This window comes from Tupaia chinensis, unplaced genomic scaffold, assembly GCF_000334495.1.
Source record: "Tupaia chinensis unplaced genomic scaffold, TupChi_1.0 Scaffold149658_1, whole genome shotgun sequence".
NCBI classification, from domain to species: Eukaryota; Metazoa; Chordata; class Mammalia; order Scandentia; family Tupaiidae; genus Tupaia; species Tupaia belangeri.
Window position 1 is genome coordinate 409,958 of NW_006209503.1, and position 15,733 is coordinate 425,690.

The window sequence follows — 15,733 nt, forward strand, 5'->3', positions numbered from 1 at the left end:
AAAAGAATATTCCTATTGGGGGCTGGCAGGTGGCGTGCTGGTTAAGGGCGCTGGACTCCCACATCACCAACCACAGTTTGAGTCCCAGACCTGGTGCTTGCTTCTTGCTCCCACCACCACCTCACTCTGTCCCTCTTTGGGCAACAAATAAATAAATAAATAAATAAATAAAATATTTCTTAAAGAATATAAACTATCTTTTGTTATTACTGCTTCTGGCAACTAAGTCACCTAATCAGTTGTAGAAGAAAAGTAGTATAAAAATGTCACTGTTAATATTAATTTTAAAATATGAAGAATGAAGTAAATATTGTTAGGTCAAAATTAGGACTTAGATAATATTTATTGCCTATCATGTCTTTAAAACTACGTCTTCGGGGCTGGCAGGTGGTGTGGCGGTTAAGAGTGCTAGACTTCCACATGGCCAAGCATGTTTCGAGTCCCAGACCTGATGGCTTGTTTTCTGTCGTCCTCTGCCCTCTCTGGTCAAATTAAAATAAATAAAGTCAAATAAAATAATTCTTAAACAAAAACAAAACTACATTCCTCACTGATGAAATTTTTTTTATTTTATATTAATAAAAAGGTTTAAAGCAGGTACTATTCTGTTTAATTATAAAAAGTTCTGCCGTCAGGCTGGACCCCACATGGCTGACTGCATAGTCTGAGTACCAGACCCAGCTGCTTGAGAAACATGCCAAGAGCGTGTGCATGCCCACATCACAGCAGGATGAAGAAGTGGAGAGGGAACTGCAGCATGACCACACCGTGGGGAGTGCTTTCTCCCGCCCTCTCTGGCCAGTGCCTTTGCCCTCTGGCCAGGTGGGGAAACGAACAAACAAACCAATCCTGCTGTCACTGTAATCCTTCTGACCAATCCTGATGATCCTAATGAATGTGACTTGAGGTAAATAACCCTTGGAAAAGAAGAAAGCAAGAGTCAAAGAGAGGGCTAAAAGTACCCTCCGAATCTGTCTCAGTGGAAATTTGAAATAAATGAAATGAAACTAAATGACTACTCCAAGACTTGTAGTAGTTATATTCATCTCTGAAGAAGTGTCAATTCTTAATTTTTTTGACTGTTGCTTCTCCAAAGTAAACTCTAAATCCCACATTGTTTTTCTGCCTATTAACATATAACCCAGGCTACAACTAGGTCTAATCTCAATGGAAGTAACCCCACAAAATAAAAGCATAACTATTTCATGATCAAGACAGGCAAAACTGTTAGGTTCTGACACATGTTTCTAAATTAGCTAATGGACAACAGCAAAAATACTTTAAAATGAAAGCTCTTCAAATTTTTGGGGGGCCAACTGGTAGCATGGTGTTTAAGGCAGCTGGATGCCACATGGCTGACCATAGTATGAGTACTGGACCTGGCGGCTTAAAAAAAAACCTGGGCATGTGTGTACATGGCTAAAAGTCCAAGGGAGGACGGGGAGAAAGGACTGTCGCCTGCCACCCCGGGGAGCTTCTTCACCTTCCTTCTCTGTTTTGTAACACTCTATAGAACGTTAAAGACAGACAAACCAACTTTTGTGTATGTCCATAGGTCTTCGCCATCTTACCCAAATAACCATCAGGAACTTACTGTTCTTTCCCCTCTTGCTGTAGCACTACCCAGAGCATAACGAACAGAAACTTGGTGTTTCCAAGTTTAAAGGTTGTCTTCTAGTTTACTTTGTCAACAATACGCAAGCTGTTCTGCTCCAGAGAATTTAAAGTCAAGAACTGTGGTCACAAAAAACTATATTACATTCTAAGGAAAAGATTAGAAGATTATTTATCCAGTAGCCTCTTTATCCTCATAATTTTTTTTTTAATTACCATCACAGGAAGTCCACAAGAAAATATTTAGCATTAAAATACAGAAGTCACTATATATAGGATTATTCAGGTGATCAAAAAAAAATAAATAACTCCTTTCCAGTGGAGGCCCATACACAACAAACTTAACAGTTAATCACAGTATTTCACTATGTGTATCTTTTTTTCCTCAAAATACTTATATTATTCAATCTAACTGAGAAAAAGATCACTGTTCCTAAATCAAACTGAAAGCTGTGACTTCAAAGTTTACAGCGAGTAGCACTGTTAAAGAATCAAAGAAAATGGCTAATATTGATTGCTGATTTAAAAAAAAACTAAAAAAAACCCACAGAAACATAGCAGACTTCTCTGTCCAGATTAGAGAACACACACATACATACAAATATTTATTTATATACATAAATTCATCATTCTCTATCTGTAGAAAGTGAGGCAAATAAGAACAAACATTAAAAAAAATTTAACTGCAAACAGAATTACAATATTATTTTCACATTAAACATGCATTTAAAAATGTCTTCACATTCCTATTATAAGAATGTATGCTTGTCAATAATTTTCTCTTAAGAGAGATTTTTGCTATAGGGCACTTGCACTCACCAGAGACAGAAAGAGAGAAATCAACCCCCAGGGGGGTGGTCATGCTGCAATCCCTTCTCCAGTCTCCTCTTGAGATTTTGTGCACACGTGTGTGCCTGGCATGAGTTTTAAGTCGCTGGGTCTGGGACTCGGTTGACTATGTGGGAGTCCACCAATATAACCATTATGCCATCTGTTGGTCCCCTGTCATAATATTTTTTAATTTAACTGTATTTATTTATTTATTTTAATTTGATAAGAGGACGACAGAGTGAGAGAGAGAAAGTAAGAAAGCAAGCTAGCTGCCAGGTCCAGGACTCGAACCACGGTCAGCCGTGTGGGAATCCAGCGCCCTTAACCACCATGCCACCCACTGGCCCCTTTTCTTTCTTTCTCTTTCTCTCTCTCTCTCTCTGAGAGAGATTTATTTTAAGAGAGATTTTTGCTATAGGGCATGTGTGCTTGCCAGAGAGACAGAAAGTGAGAAATCACCCCTCAGGGGGGATGCCATGCCACAATCCCTTCTCCATTCTCTCGGGATTTTGGGCACACACGCACGCACACCCGGCCTGAGTTTTAAGCTGCTGGGTATGAGACTCCAACTGCAGTCAACTATGTGGGAATCTAGCGACATAACCATTATGTCATCTGCTGGTCCTTTCTTGTCAAAACTGTTTAAAAAAATTAAAGCCCTAAAACACTAGGGGTCTTCCTGCTCTACCATAATTAGAAATACATTTCGTTCTTGTACCCTTACCTTCTTCAAATGGCACACACACAAAATACACTATATAATGCACGCACAGGTTAGTAAGTTCACAACCACATATTCTTAAACACAGTGTCGTTCACTGCAAGAGAAGAGGCCACAGGCATGCTGGATGAGAGACAATCAGGGAGAGAGGACCATGGCAAGGAGAGGTGGCAAGCACCGTGCAGCGTGATGGCCATGAGGCTTAGAACGAACACCCGGCTCGGGTCGCCCCCAGACATCTCGGTCGTAAGTCCCTGAAGCAGGAGAACACAGTAGCTATAGTAACTACCTTTCAGTTTGTTTCTGAAAGGAATGGTTAAGCAATCAAAGTCATCCTCTCAGAGAAGGGAAGAGGCTATCACAGTTTGGCAAGAAACCATACAGAACTTGCAAAAAGGTCTACAGCTAAAATTCTCCTGCTTCTTGGACCACTCCAAGTTGTTCATTCTAGAAGCCAAATGCCAGTTTACTTTCAGCAATGTGTTTTAGGAAATGTTTTCATGGATAGCATGTAAAACATAAAGCCATGCTTGAAGGAAAATGTTATAATGGTTCTGAAGTTTTTGTAAAAGTCTTCTTCCATACCAATCCTGAATATAAAACAATCCAAATTAGCAACCTAACTAAACTCATATTCTAAGTGTCATAAAAACTACAATTAACACTTGCATTTTTCACCAAAATAATAAACAAATAAAGATAAAAAGTAAGTCAAGCACAAATCCTCAGGCAGGATCAAATATATGATAGCATGACTCTGGTTCCATAACTACTACTGGGTTGTCAGAAAAGTTACAATGTATTTTTCTTTGTTTTTCCATGCAAAAATGCATTAGGAGTTTTCCAACAACCCAGTACAAAGTAGTCTTTAACAGACACAAGGGAGGCATAAATGCTTCTAAAGAAAATATACAGAACACATCTCCCCAAATAAAGCTGTATAGAAAACTACAGAGGATGGGGAAGCCTAGAGAGATTTTCATTCAGTAGTTAAAGGTAGTCTAAGGCATTTCTGATTAATACCCTTCTTTGAAAATCACAGACATATCAAAACTTTTTTTAATTAAAAAAAAAATTTTTTTTTGGGGGGGGGGGGAGGTCAGAGAATATATAGTACACCCGAGGCTGCTGAAGAACATTACAGAAAAAGATACAAAGCCACACCGTTTCCAGCTTAGGCCCAGCCACAGTGGCCCAGCAGCAGCACAATGAGCTGCAATGCTGGATACAATATGGAGGACGGGGTTGGTTCCCAGGATGGCCTGGACGTGCAGAGCTCTGTGATTGTGGCTGGCTGGGAAAGCACGCGGAGATATGACTGTGGCATAAGACCCTTAATAAGGGGATGTCTGTCTCACGAAGTAAATAAGCTTTAAACAGTTCTAGCTCTGATTATTTGCAAATGATTTCCTTTAGCCTGTTCTTAATTTGACTCAGTAGACACTTACTGAGGGCCTGCTGTGATAGCGCAGATGGCATTAAGACCCAGTTGGGGGTTGGTCTCTCCCTCCCTCTCTTTCTCCACCTTTCTCATGTGAAACAAAGAAACAAACAAAAAATATTTACTGAAGACACTGAGCGGCAGTAAGAATCATTATGAGAAATAAATTACTGCTACATAAAGATCCTCCTTTCTCTAACTAAACTAGGTTATCTACAGGAATATTCAGCAGGCAGGGAAAAGAGAAAATGTCTACAGTGTCTAATAAAATGACATTTTAAAACTTTACCTCATCTTAAAAAAATATCACTAGATGGCGGCTTGTGGTTTAAGAATATTACGGTCCTGGGCCAGATAAACCTAACTTTGAATTCTAGTTCTAGGATTGTTTCTCATCTGTAAAAACTGAAGAGAGAACATAAAGACACTCCCACCTCTTAAGGCTGGTCTCACAATTGGAGCATGTATGTAAAGTGCCTCGCAGTGTCTACCATAGCGTCCGCACTGACGACAGTGCCCACTGCTCATCTCCATTTTGTTGTCTGGCCACCGTATCAGTTTACATCTCTATGGGCTCATGAATGCTGTACGTGAGGCAGTGTGATCAAGTGGAAAAACACTCCTCTTAAAATCAGAAACCCTACTTTCCGCTCTCCACTCTGCCATTCATTAAATGCAAAAAGCACAACCTTGGCAAGTCAACTGAGCTGTTTCTTTATGTGCAGAATGGAATCAGAATTGGACCTTGGAGGTGTTTACCTACAGCCTTGCAGAGCAGAGCAGACCACCAGATATTCTGGAAATGGCTGCCAGAGATTTTGCAGGTGAGGCTCTGACTTCCCAATTCTTCTGTCTAAAGCCTGATGCCTAGTCCAGGGTCTGTAGCTTTGAAGCTTTACAACTCAACTCAGTGGTTGTTATCTATATTGCAAGAAAGGAAAAATAAAAAGGCTTTTCTTCCCTGTTGATACCGAAAGCGGGAGTTGCAATCTGCAGAGATCTTGTGGACTCTGTGTACAAAAGTGCATGATGGGCAAACGTGTATACACAGGTTCAAGATGGTGGAGAATTACAGCAGCCACATGAGCCCTGAGAGCAGCAGGGCACTCGTCTTTCCTGTCCTCCTCTGGCAGGGTTTTTCAGCCTCAGCACTACTGACATCTTGAGCTAGCCTATTCTCAGTCGTGAGTTGTCCTGGGTACTGCAGGGGGTTTACTCAGCAGCATCATCCCTGGGCTCTATCTGCTTTAGGGAATCAGCAACCCTGCTCCCTCAACTGTACCAAAAATGTCTCCAGACACTGCCACATGTCCACTGGGAAAGCTCCCTGATTCAGAACCATAGCCTAGAAGGCAGAACTTCACATGACAGACACGAACTCTTCAGGGAATGGAGGGCAAAGACTTAAAGTAAATGACATAATTTTTTCCACTTAATTTTTGGTTGAAAAAGCTAGGAGAGATTCCCAATTCAAGTATTTTTAAGAAGTTTTAAATACCCACATTGGACTAGATCAGTGTATAACTCTTCTTCAGAATATGTATTTCCTCTTCGGATCAACAGTCAGAGATCTCTGGACAAGCGGAAAGCTCCACTACACTACTTCCCTTGGCTTGGGCCTTGTCAATATAAATATTTCACATGAGGACAAAAAATTGAGCCAAGATATTAACCTTTTGCAGTACTGAAGAGGGTAAATAAGAGAAAAAAAAATAGACACGAAGAAGGTTTAGTTTAAGAACCTGAGCTCCAAGTATAGCTTTGATCGTACCCATTCTAGTATGAGCATTTCACTACTTTGAGAAAAAATTAAAGCTGATTCCAGACAGCCCAACACTATTCATCAGAAGCATTAGAAATAAAACACTCTACGGGACTGTTAGAAAACAGTCCTGTGGTATTACACTCGGGTACCGAGCCTATTCATCACCAAAATAAAGCTCAGAAAGTTGCCACTTAGGTAACAGAAGTCTAAAAATAAGTGAGTGACCCAACTCTGAAATGCCAGGGAGAACTCTTAAACTCTGCAATCTTCCCTGTGGCCTAACAATGAGAAAGAGACCTATAACTCACACTCATAAAGCCTTATCGCCTACTTACAAACAGCAATGGATTAGATGGGGGAGTGGAAGATTTTATACGGTCAAATTCTCCACCAAAAAACTGGCTCACAGAGCTTTAATTTACAGCTATTAGTTTAATAAATAAGTCTAATCCATATTTTCTATCAAACACTGTCCTCTAACATCTTAATGCTAGGAAAGGCATTTTATTCATCTGTTTCTCTTCTCTTCCACAGAGCTTATGCTACCTTTAAGTAATAGGTTATTTACTGGACCCAAAAAGTCAAAAGTCCTAACTTATGGTTTGTATGAAAACGGACACATCATTTTCTGAATGATAAGACGTATGTTGGGAAACATCAAAAGCCACCCAAAATCAAGGTACAGTTACTGACAAGAAATCAGAAATAATTTCTCAAATTTTTGGCCTTTGAATTCAAGAAGCAGCAATTTAATTTTAAAACTTTGTTTTCATGAATCTCATTCAGTTTCTAGTGGGATTCATGAAAACAAAAACCAAAATTTAAAGTAGACAGAAATGGAAAAATTAACTCTCACCTTTGAGAACAAGACCTTTACACACAGAGAACATTAGGATTGGAATGGAAAAGAAGCTTAGGAAATTTCTGAAGTCCTGAAAAGCATGCAACAAATGTTTGCCATGAATCTTCTAAGACTTCTTGTAAGAAATGAAATGCCAGGTATGAGGAAAAAAGGTTGAAGCAAGACAAACGAACACCCTACAAAATGCAGAGCACAGAACTAAAAGGGCCTATATATAAATGAGAAATTGATAGCAAGTGCTAGTTTCCAACCTGCGGTGGCTGTGTGATGGTGAAGCGATATTCTCCTTGTTTGTCACGATTGAACACAACTTTCCAAAGGACCATGTCAAGGAAGAAGTTCTGAGAGATATTCCAGTGAGTTAAGAATTAAAAATGAGACCACATCATTCTTTATTAATGTGTACCTTTAAAAAAGGCTCACCCAATGCTGCATCATTATTTAAAAAAAAAAAAAAAACATAATATGGTTTTCACACAGACAATTTCAGTTACTACAACAGGACTTTTGTAACAAATATAAACCATCATAAAATTCTTAATAAAATGGAACTTCCTAATTTCTACAAAACATGGCTCTTACATGAATTCTCCAGTCTTTCCATTGGAAAATAGTAATTACAATGTGCAGTTTTTTCTTAACAATGAGTCATTTTCATTGAGTATCTAATATTCTGTTAATCCATATATATCTACTAATGGCTTCATAGTGCCCAACACAAATAATTCTTTAGACAGTAAGAATAATAAATAAATAACATTTGAGTCAGAAAAATAAATTTACACTGTAGAAAAAGAAACACTTTCAGAGCACAATATCTTCTATAAAATAGAAAAGACATTCCACTAGGTAACTTAATAAGGTTAGCACCATAATTTCCATGTTGTCTACCATATCCAAATTTAACTATCAAGTCATCTTCCAGGATAATAATGGAAATTAAGCATAATTTTAAGTCTAGACCTATTATCACTAAAATATACACATTCCCCCACAAATTACCTTAATTTTAATTCAAACCTACACTATGGCGCCCTTAAGTTAAAAATCACATCTATCCCTCTTCTTTTGCTTATACTGCTACTACAGGAGTAAATTATGATAGCAATTCTAAGGGTAGACTAAATTTGGTAGCAAGCAGCTAGTGAGAACGTTCCAGGTCCTTTTAAAGAAGCGGACAAACAGCACTCCTAATGGAGGGAAATTATGCAGCGCACACTGAATTAAGACCTCTCCAGGTCATTTGAAGGTAAATATCAAGGAAGAAGTTCCAGGAATCAATGCTGAAGCTAGGTAAGGCCATAATGATCAATATTTTATATTATCAATCAATTCTTCTGTTACTAATTTTTACTGTATTTCCTGGGGGAAGCCTCCTGCTCCTTAAATAGGAGATGTTGACTGTACATCCCAGAACACAGATGGCACGTGCCCACTCTGGTTTCACAGCCTCTAGCTCAGTTCATGGGCTACCTGGGCACCAACTTTTCTCCTTGCTACTCATCACTCCTTTGTGCTATCTTCTGCTTATTTTCTCCTTCTACGTGAGTGCAATTAAGTCATATCCCTTAATAGTACTATTATTAGTTCATGAAAAAGGTCAGGACAGAAGGCTAAATCAACTGGCCCAAAATAAAACAGACCTGTAGGCTTTTATAATGCTACCTGTGCTCCTTCTCCATTTACCATTAAGTCGCCCAACAAGCCCAAATCAACGGGACAGCCATCTGACTACCTGAAGTGCTTACCTCCACCACGATAGATACAAGGGCATTGCCAAGAACAATGATGAGCATAGTTACACGCCACTGATACGGTATACATACTATCTGTAAGACAAAAAAAGTTCAAGTTAAAACTGCTCTATGTCACTGATATTATAGCATTATATCATAATTTCCAAATTCACTGAATTCCTTTATGTTCCAAACACTTCACACACATTATCTACTTAATCTTCAATAATGCCACTGAACATATTTTGTCCACTTTTCAGATGATAAAACTAAAGTATAAGCAATCAAGGCTTAAGAAATATTAAGCAGTTGAACACAGTAAAATCCTATTCACTCAGACTCAAAAGCCCCTTCTCTACTACACCATGAAATTCTAATAAGTATCTATCTTTTTATCTTTTGGAGATATTTTTGCTATAGGGCACATGTGCTCGCTAGAGACAGAGAGAGGGACAGAAAGAGAGAAATAACCCTCTAGGAGGGATGGCCAAGCCACAATCTCTTCTCTTCCATTTTCTTCTTGGAGTCTTGGGCACACATACACGGACCTAGCATGAGTTTTAAGCTGTTCAATCTGAGACTTTCGGTTGGACTATGTGGGAGTCCAGCAACATAACCATTATGCCATCTGCTAGTCCCCCCTCCCCCCTTTAAAGAGAGATTTTTGCAATAGAACACGTGTGCTCACAAGATAGACAGAAAATGAGAAATCACCACCCCCCCCAGGGGAATGGCCGAGTCCAGGACTTGAACTGCAGTCAACTATGTGGAAGTTCCAATATAACCATTACATCATCTGCTATTCTCAGTAAGTCCTTTTGTTGGGGGGGCGGGGGAGAGGTTTTTGCTATAGGGAGTGTGCACTCGCCAGAAAGACAGAGACAGAAAGTGAGAAATCACCTCCCAGGGGGGATGGCCATGCCTCAATCCCTTCTTTTCCATTCTCGTCTTGGGATGTTGGGCATACACGCACAAGCACCTAGCGTGAGTTTAAGCCACCAGGTCTGGGACTCAAACCGTAGTCAACTACATGGGAGTCCAGCGACATAGCCATTATGCCAACTGCTAGTCCCTCAGTAAGTCCTTATTTCTAAAATAAAAACCTACTTTTAAATAATAAGGCAAATACCAATCTAATAAAGAAGTACTAGACGAAACATTAGAGATGAATTTATATAAGAACAGTGACCAATTTAAGAAATACACGCCAAGTTTTCACTTTTAAACCTGATTCATTTCTAAGGTCCAAAAAATAAAAGCAGAAAGCAAACCAAAAAATCCCATTATGGCATTCATCCCTTTAGTCAGCAAATATCTATCCAGTACATAAGATAATCTGTGAAGTGCTAGGGAGTGGCATAATCTGTTTTAGGAAAAAACACCATTGCCCTCTAGTGAGAGAGATGGAGATGGGGAGACTGCTGCAATGATCCAAACAAGAAATAATGGCAGCCCAAATCAGAATAGTAGCAAAAAATCAAGAGCAAAAGGAACTGTAGTAAACACAGATTCACAATGAGAAAACTAAAGACTCTAACAACTGAATGGCTAGGTAAAGAGAGGGAAAAGACAAAGACAGGCACATGTACACTCACTCTGACTAGGATAAACAGTGGTACCAAGAAAACAGGAGAGGTAGGGTTGAGGGAGAACATGAAGAGCTTGATTTTTCAGATGCTGAATTTGAGGGATCTGTTGGGTGGAACGCTCAGTAATATTCCACGTTAGCAGATATGCAGCTCTAAAGCTCAGGAGCGAGAGCTGAGCTGAGCATATAAAGGTTGGAGATTTTTAACATTAGGAACAGGCGAGGGAGCAGCACCACAATGGAAAATGAGAAGGCACAGAGGCAGGAAAAAGCCACAAGAGAGCAAAGTGATGCAAAACTATAATGAGAAGGGAGTTGGATCCCACATGGGCAACCATACAGTCTGAGTCCTGGACTGGTGGCTTGAGAAACACACTAGATGCACATGTGTGTGTGCCCAAAATCTCACAAAGAGGAAAAAATGAGAGAGAAGGGACTGTGGTGTGACCATGCCCTATGGGGGCAAGTGGGGAATAGGAAGGCCCTTTTTCACTTTCCTTCTCTCTCCCTCCCTAGTGAGCACATGCGCCTATGGCAAATTTAAAACATATAATTTTCTCTGTAATGAAGTGTGAAAGGATTTAAAATATACTATTGTTTATATTGGGTCACCGGGAAAGTCATGCCACATCTTTGCACTGAGAAATATATCATGACTTTCCCAATGACCTAATAACAGGAAACAACCTAAATATCAAAACGAAACTAGTTAAACACATAATGGAGAGGTCCATCTAATAGAAGATTCATTCTTTAAAACTCATATAATAGCTTTAATACCTAAATTTGTCAATAACACAGAAGAAAGAAAACCTAAGTCTGATTTCATTCCTGTAACAGATGTGAAATATCCAAAAGAAATTGTAGCACCTCAAATCCATGAAGTTTAAAAAGGACTGCATCACGACCAAATAGGATTTACTCTAGGAATGCAAAGTTGGTTTCAACATCTGAGTGTCAGTCAACTCCAAAGAATGGAGATTGTAATTATTTATTTATGCTGATAGCCTAAACAAAAGAATCTAAAACATCTACAGAATCTAAAACATGAAAAACTTGACAAGGCTTCTCAATACAAAATAATTAAAAAATCTGCAGTGAATAAATAAGCATGAATGAATTACCAAATGTCATTTTAAATAGCTATCACTTATCAGTAGAACAGAAACTATAACAATTCAGGAATATGTAACAAAAAAAGTACAAAAAAACTTAAAGAAAAAAATTATTAGTTATTGAAAGATACTGAAGGTCCAAAGAAATACAGATATTGTTCACGTAAGGGAAAATGAATCAATTCTCCAAATATTAACTCAGTAATTTAGTAATTCTACTAGGGTTCTTCCTAATATTTAAAAAGCTAAACTAAAGTCCAAGAGGAAAAACTCAAGAAAGTACAAAATATCATGATCAACAACAATGTGAGATTCCTTACAATGCCTTAGTAATTTAGACAATGTGGTACTGTCACAAAGAGAACTAAGTAAGAAAATACAGAGCTCCTCACAACTAAGGGTCACATACAGTTTTGTCACTTAACGAAATGTACCCTTAGGAGATTCTGTTATGTGAACGTCATAGACTGTACTCACACTGCCAAGAGAGCAGGTCATAGCAATGATTGGGGGCAGGGCTCTACCAAGGCATTTTTAGGCAAGTGAACACATAGTGAAAAGGTAAACTAAAATCCAAAAACTAAAAATGGCCAATAAACATAAGCAAAAACACTCAACTCTTTTAGTAATTTAAAATTAATACTATGAGCAAATTCAAGCCATCATGATATAACATTTTACATCCACAAGAACAAGACAAAGTACTAGTACAACTATGCAATGAGATTCCCACACATTGAGGGAAGTATGAATTGATACAATCACTTTGGACAACTAATCTTAGAAAGATGGAGTGCAAGCGCACAATCACATTAGAATGTCTACGAGAAACCCTTGGTCCCGAGTGGTATACCCATAGAAGGTGGGTAGCAGTAGGAAGAGTGTATTATCACTAATATTCTTTAGAAATGCTAGCACATAGCAATATTTAAAAGATCTTTTTTTTTCATTTCTTGATAGTGTCTGCACATGTATGTCTGTGAGAGAGATAGGGAGAAGCAACCTCAACAGGGTCTCATTATGCCAGGATCCCCTTTTCCCAGCCTCCAGCTCCTGAAGATCTTGGGCACGCACATACATGCCCAATGTGTTCAGGTTGACCAGGTTAGGGATATGAGCCCAGCACAGCAGCTCCGTACGCAAGTGACTGCACACCCGGCTGCCAAAGCAGATGGCTTTAATAGGCTTCCTTACTGTTTTTAAATTCTTGCCTGCAGCATACCACACTACACTGCTTGTATCGAGGGCGAACTGCTTCCACCACCACTTCATGGTGCACCACCACTTACTCCCATACCCTAAGTAACATGTGAAAAGAATGTTCATAGCAGCACCATTAAATACAGCAGAAGACTATAACCAACAGGGAAGTGAATTACAGTGCATTCTCTCCCTCTTTTTTTCTTTAAGATTTATTTAATTCCATTTGTTATTATTTTTTAATTTGACCAGAGAGAGACAGAGAGAGAGAGAGAAAGGGAAAGCGAGAAAGCCCACCAGGTCCAGGACTTGAACTATGGTTCCCCTGTGAGAATCCAGCGTCTTTAACCACAACACCTGCCAGCCTATATAAGAATATTATATATTCTTATAATGGAATACTACATAGAGGTGAAAATGAAATGCATATATCAACAAGAATAATGTTAGAAACAATGCTGATGGGGAAAAACAGCAGGTCAGAAAAATACAAAGAACAAGATACCATTGTTGTAAAGTGGAAAAGCTAAACTATGTTTTAGAACTCTCTCTTCCTATATATAGATACATATGTCTGTAGACTATACCATCTTTGTATTTTACTGACTTGCCTTTTTCCCATATGTGCATAAAAAACTTCCCCTAAGTGTGTGTGTGTTTGTGTGTATGGTTTACTATGTAATAAAAAGCAAGAGAATGAGGGGCAATTTAGAATGAGCTTTCCTCAATGTCTCTGGAGAAAGGTATGCAAGAGTGCCTCATTGATTGGTAATGTTACTTTTTAGGATAGCTGATGGGCTCCTTATGATATTATTTTATTATTATGTTTAACATACAGATGCATGTTCTTTTGCATAAAAAAACAAGTACTTCACCATTTGCAAAGTTTTTAAGTAAAAGCAATAGGGGCCAGCAGGTGGTTAAGGCAGCTAGATCCCACATGGCTGACTACACAGTTCAAATCCCAGACACAATGGCTTAAAAACATGTCAGGTGTTTGTACATGTGTGCCCAAAATCCCAAGGGATAATAATGGAAGAGACTGCGGTGCGGCCATACCACTTGGGGAGGTGGTATGTTACCCTCTTTCTCTGTCTCTGGCACACACATTTATCCTATAAACCAAAAGAAAAAGTAACAAATGGTCAGAGAGGAAGAGTCAGCATGTGTAGAATATTCAGGAAATAGGCTGGCGGGCCAGCAGGTGGTGTGGAGGTTAAAGCACTGCATCATACGTGGCTGACTTCACGGTTGGAGTTCCAGACCCAGCAGTTTCAGAATCATGGTGGGTGCATGTGTACGCCCAAAATCTCACGAGGATAATGGAGGAGAAAGGACTGTAATACAGCCACCCCACCCTGGGAGTGATTTCTCACTTTCCCTTTTGTCTCTCTCTGGTGAGTACAGGTGCCCTACAGCAAAAACTTAAAAGAGGCAAGAGGTGAGTGGTAAAGGTCCAAAAGGTAAACGGATATCACAACCACGACTTTTTGTTTTTAAAGACCAACGACTGGGCCAGCAGGTGACGTGGTGATTAACACACTGGATCCCACATGGCTGACTGCATGATGGTGTCCCAGACTCAGAAGCTTGAAAAACACACCAGGTACGTGTGCACCCAAAATCCTGAGGAGAATGGAGAAGAGAATTACAGTGTGGCCATCACCCCCCAGAGAGATGCTTTCTCACTTTCCTTCTGTCTCTGTCTTTCCAGCAAGCGCACACACCCTATGGCAAATTAAAAAGACCAGGGGACATTCAAACTGTAAACAAAAGTAAATGGAACCAGAAGCAGAGACTTAAGAGGTGTAGCCAATAAAAGTTGTTATTTTAATTATGTTTTTAATTTTAAAAATTATCTTTGATTACTTTAACTGCATCTTAAAATATCTGGAAAGAGGGACCAGCAGTTGGTGTAATGACTAGGTCGCTGGACTCACATGTAGTCCACCATGGTTTGTGTCCTGGACCTGGTGGCTTAAACTCATGCCAGGCGCGTGTGCATGCGTGCCCAAGATCCTGAGAGGAGAATGGAGGAGAAGGGTTTGCAGTGTGGCCATCCCACCTGGGGGGTGATTTCTCGCTTTCTGTCTCTCTGTCTCTGTCTGTCTGGTGAGTGCACGTGCCCTGTAGCAAAAACCTCTCAAAAAAAAAAAAAAAAATTGGAAAGAGATCCTGGGAAAAAAAAAAAGATACAGACAATTCAGTCTCCTTCCCTAGGAACGTAAGAAGGGGATAGGTCTTAAGTCACTGTTTAAATTTCACATACTACTAGCTAATGTGCTACCTTCTGCTGCTGTCTTCCTACTACTTTCCCAGTTGCAGTCAATCATCAGACAACCAGTACTAAACGACGTGACTGAGCCTTACCTGGAGAACATGGTCCACAGAGGCAACTGGATGCAACATGATGAATAGTATGAAAACATACAAAAAAATCACAGATGTAACAAAAAAATCTGGAAAAGGTAAAACAGTTAATTAGAAAGTTCCTTTAAATAAATATACCCATTAATAACTGGTATACTGACAATCCTAAATTTAGTTTTGAATACTTCTATTGAAGTTGGTGACATACATAAAGTGATCTCTTATTTCTTGGAGTATGAGACATTGTTCAGGCCCGCAGAAGATTTGTGGATATAATGTGCTGTTAGACATCTAAAGCCCACTAGCTTTATTTAACCTTAAGAGCATGTTGGAAAATAATCGACAGTTAAAAAAAAAATACAGATCATTACGAACATTTATTTGTGTGCCCCCAGACAGCAGCTACTTAAGATAATGAAGTCAATTATTTCACTGAGACTATTAGATGGTCTGGAAAATCATGATGCATTTTTGCATAGAAAAAAATGCC

The 15,733-nt window shown here is 39.2% G+C and overlaps 1 protein-coding gene across 5 annotated transcripts in view; it reads right to left on the bottom strand.

Annotated features, from left to right (window-relative positions):
- The window catches only part of ATP13A3 (ATPase 13A3), a 102,383-nt gene that overhangs the window by 1,539 nt on the left and 85,111 nt on the right, over nt 1-15,733 (bottom strand). For 3 of the 5 annotated variants that reach the window (XM_014585363.2, XM_006171452.3, XM_014585362.2), the window contains 3 exons: nt 15,244-15,332; nt 8,983-9,063; nt 7,486-7,575 (listed from right to left, as the gene is read on the bottom strand). In XM_014585363.2, coding sequence (XP_014440849.1) covers nt 7,486-7,575; nt 8,983-9,063; nt 15,244-15,332 — 260 coding nt within the window. Of the gene's footprint in view, nt 1-7,485; nt 7,576-8,982; nt 9,064-15,243; nt 15,333-15,733 lie in introns of those variants that run through there. The other 2 variants (XM_014585364.2, XR_003548395.1) reach the window with 2 other exon arrangements.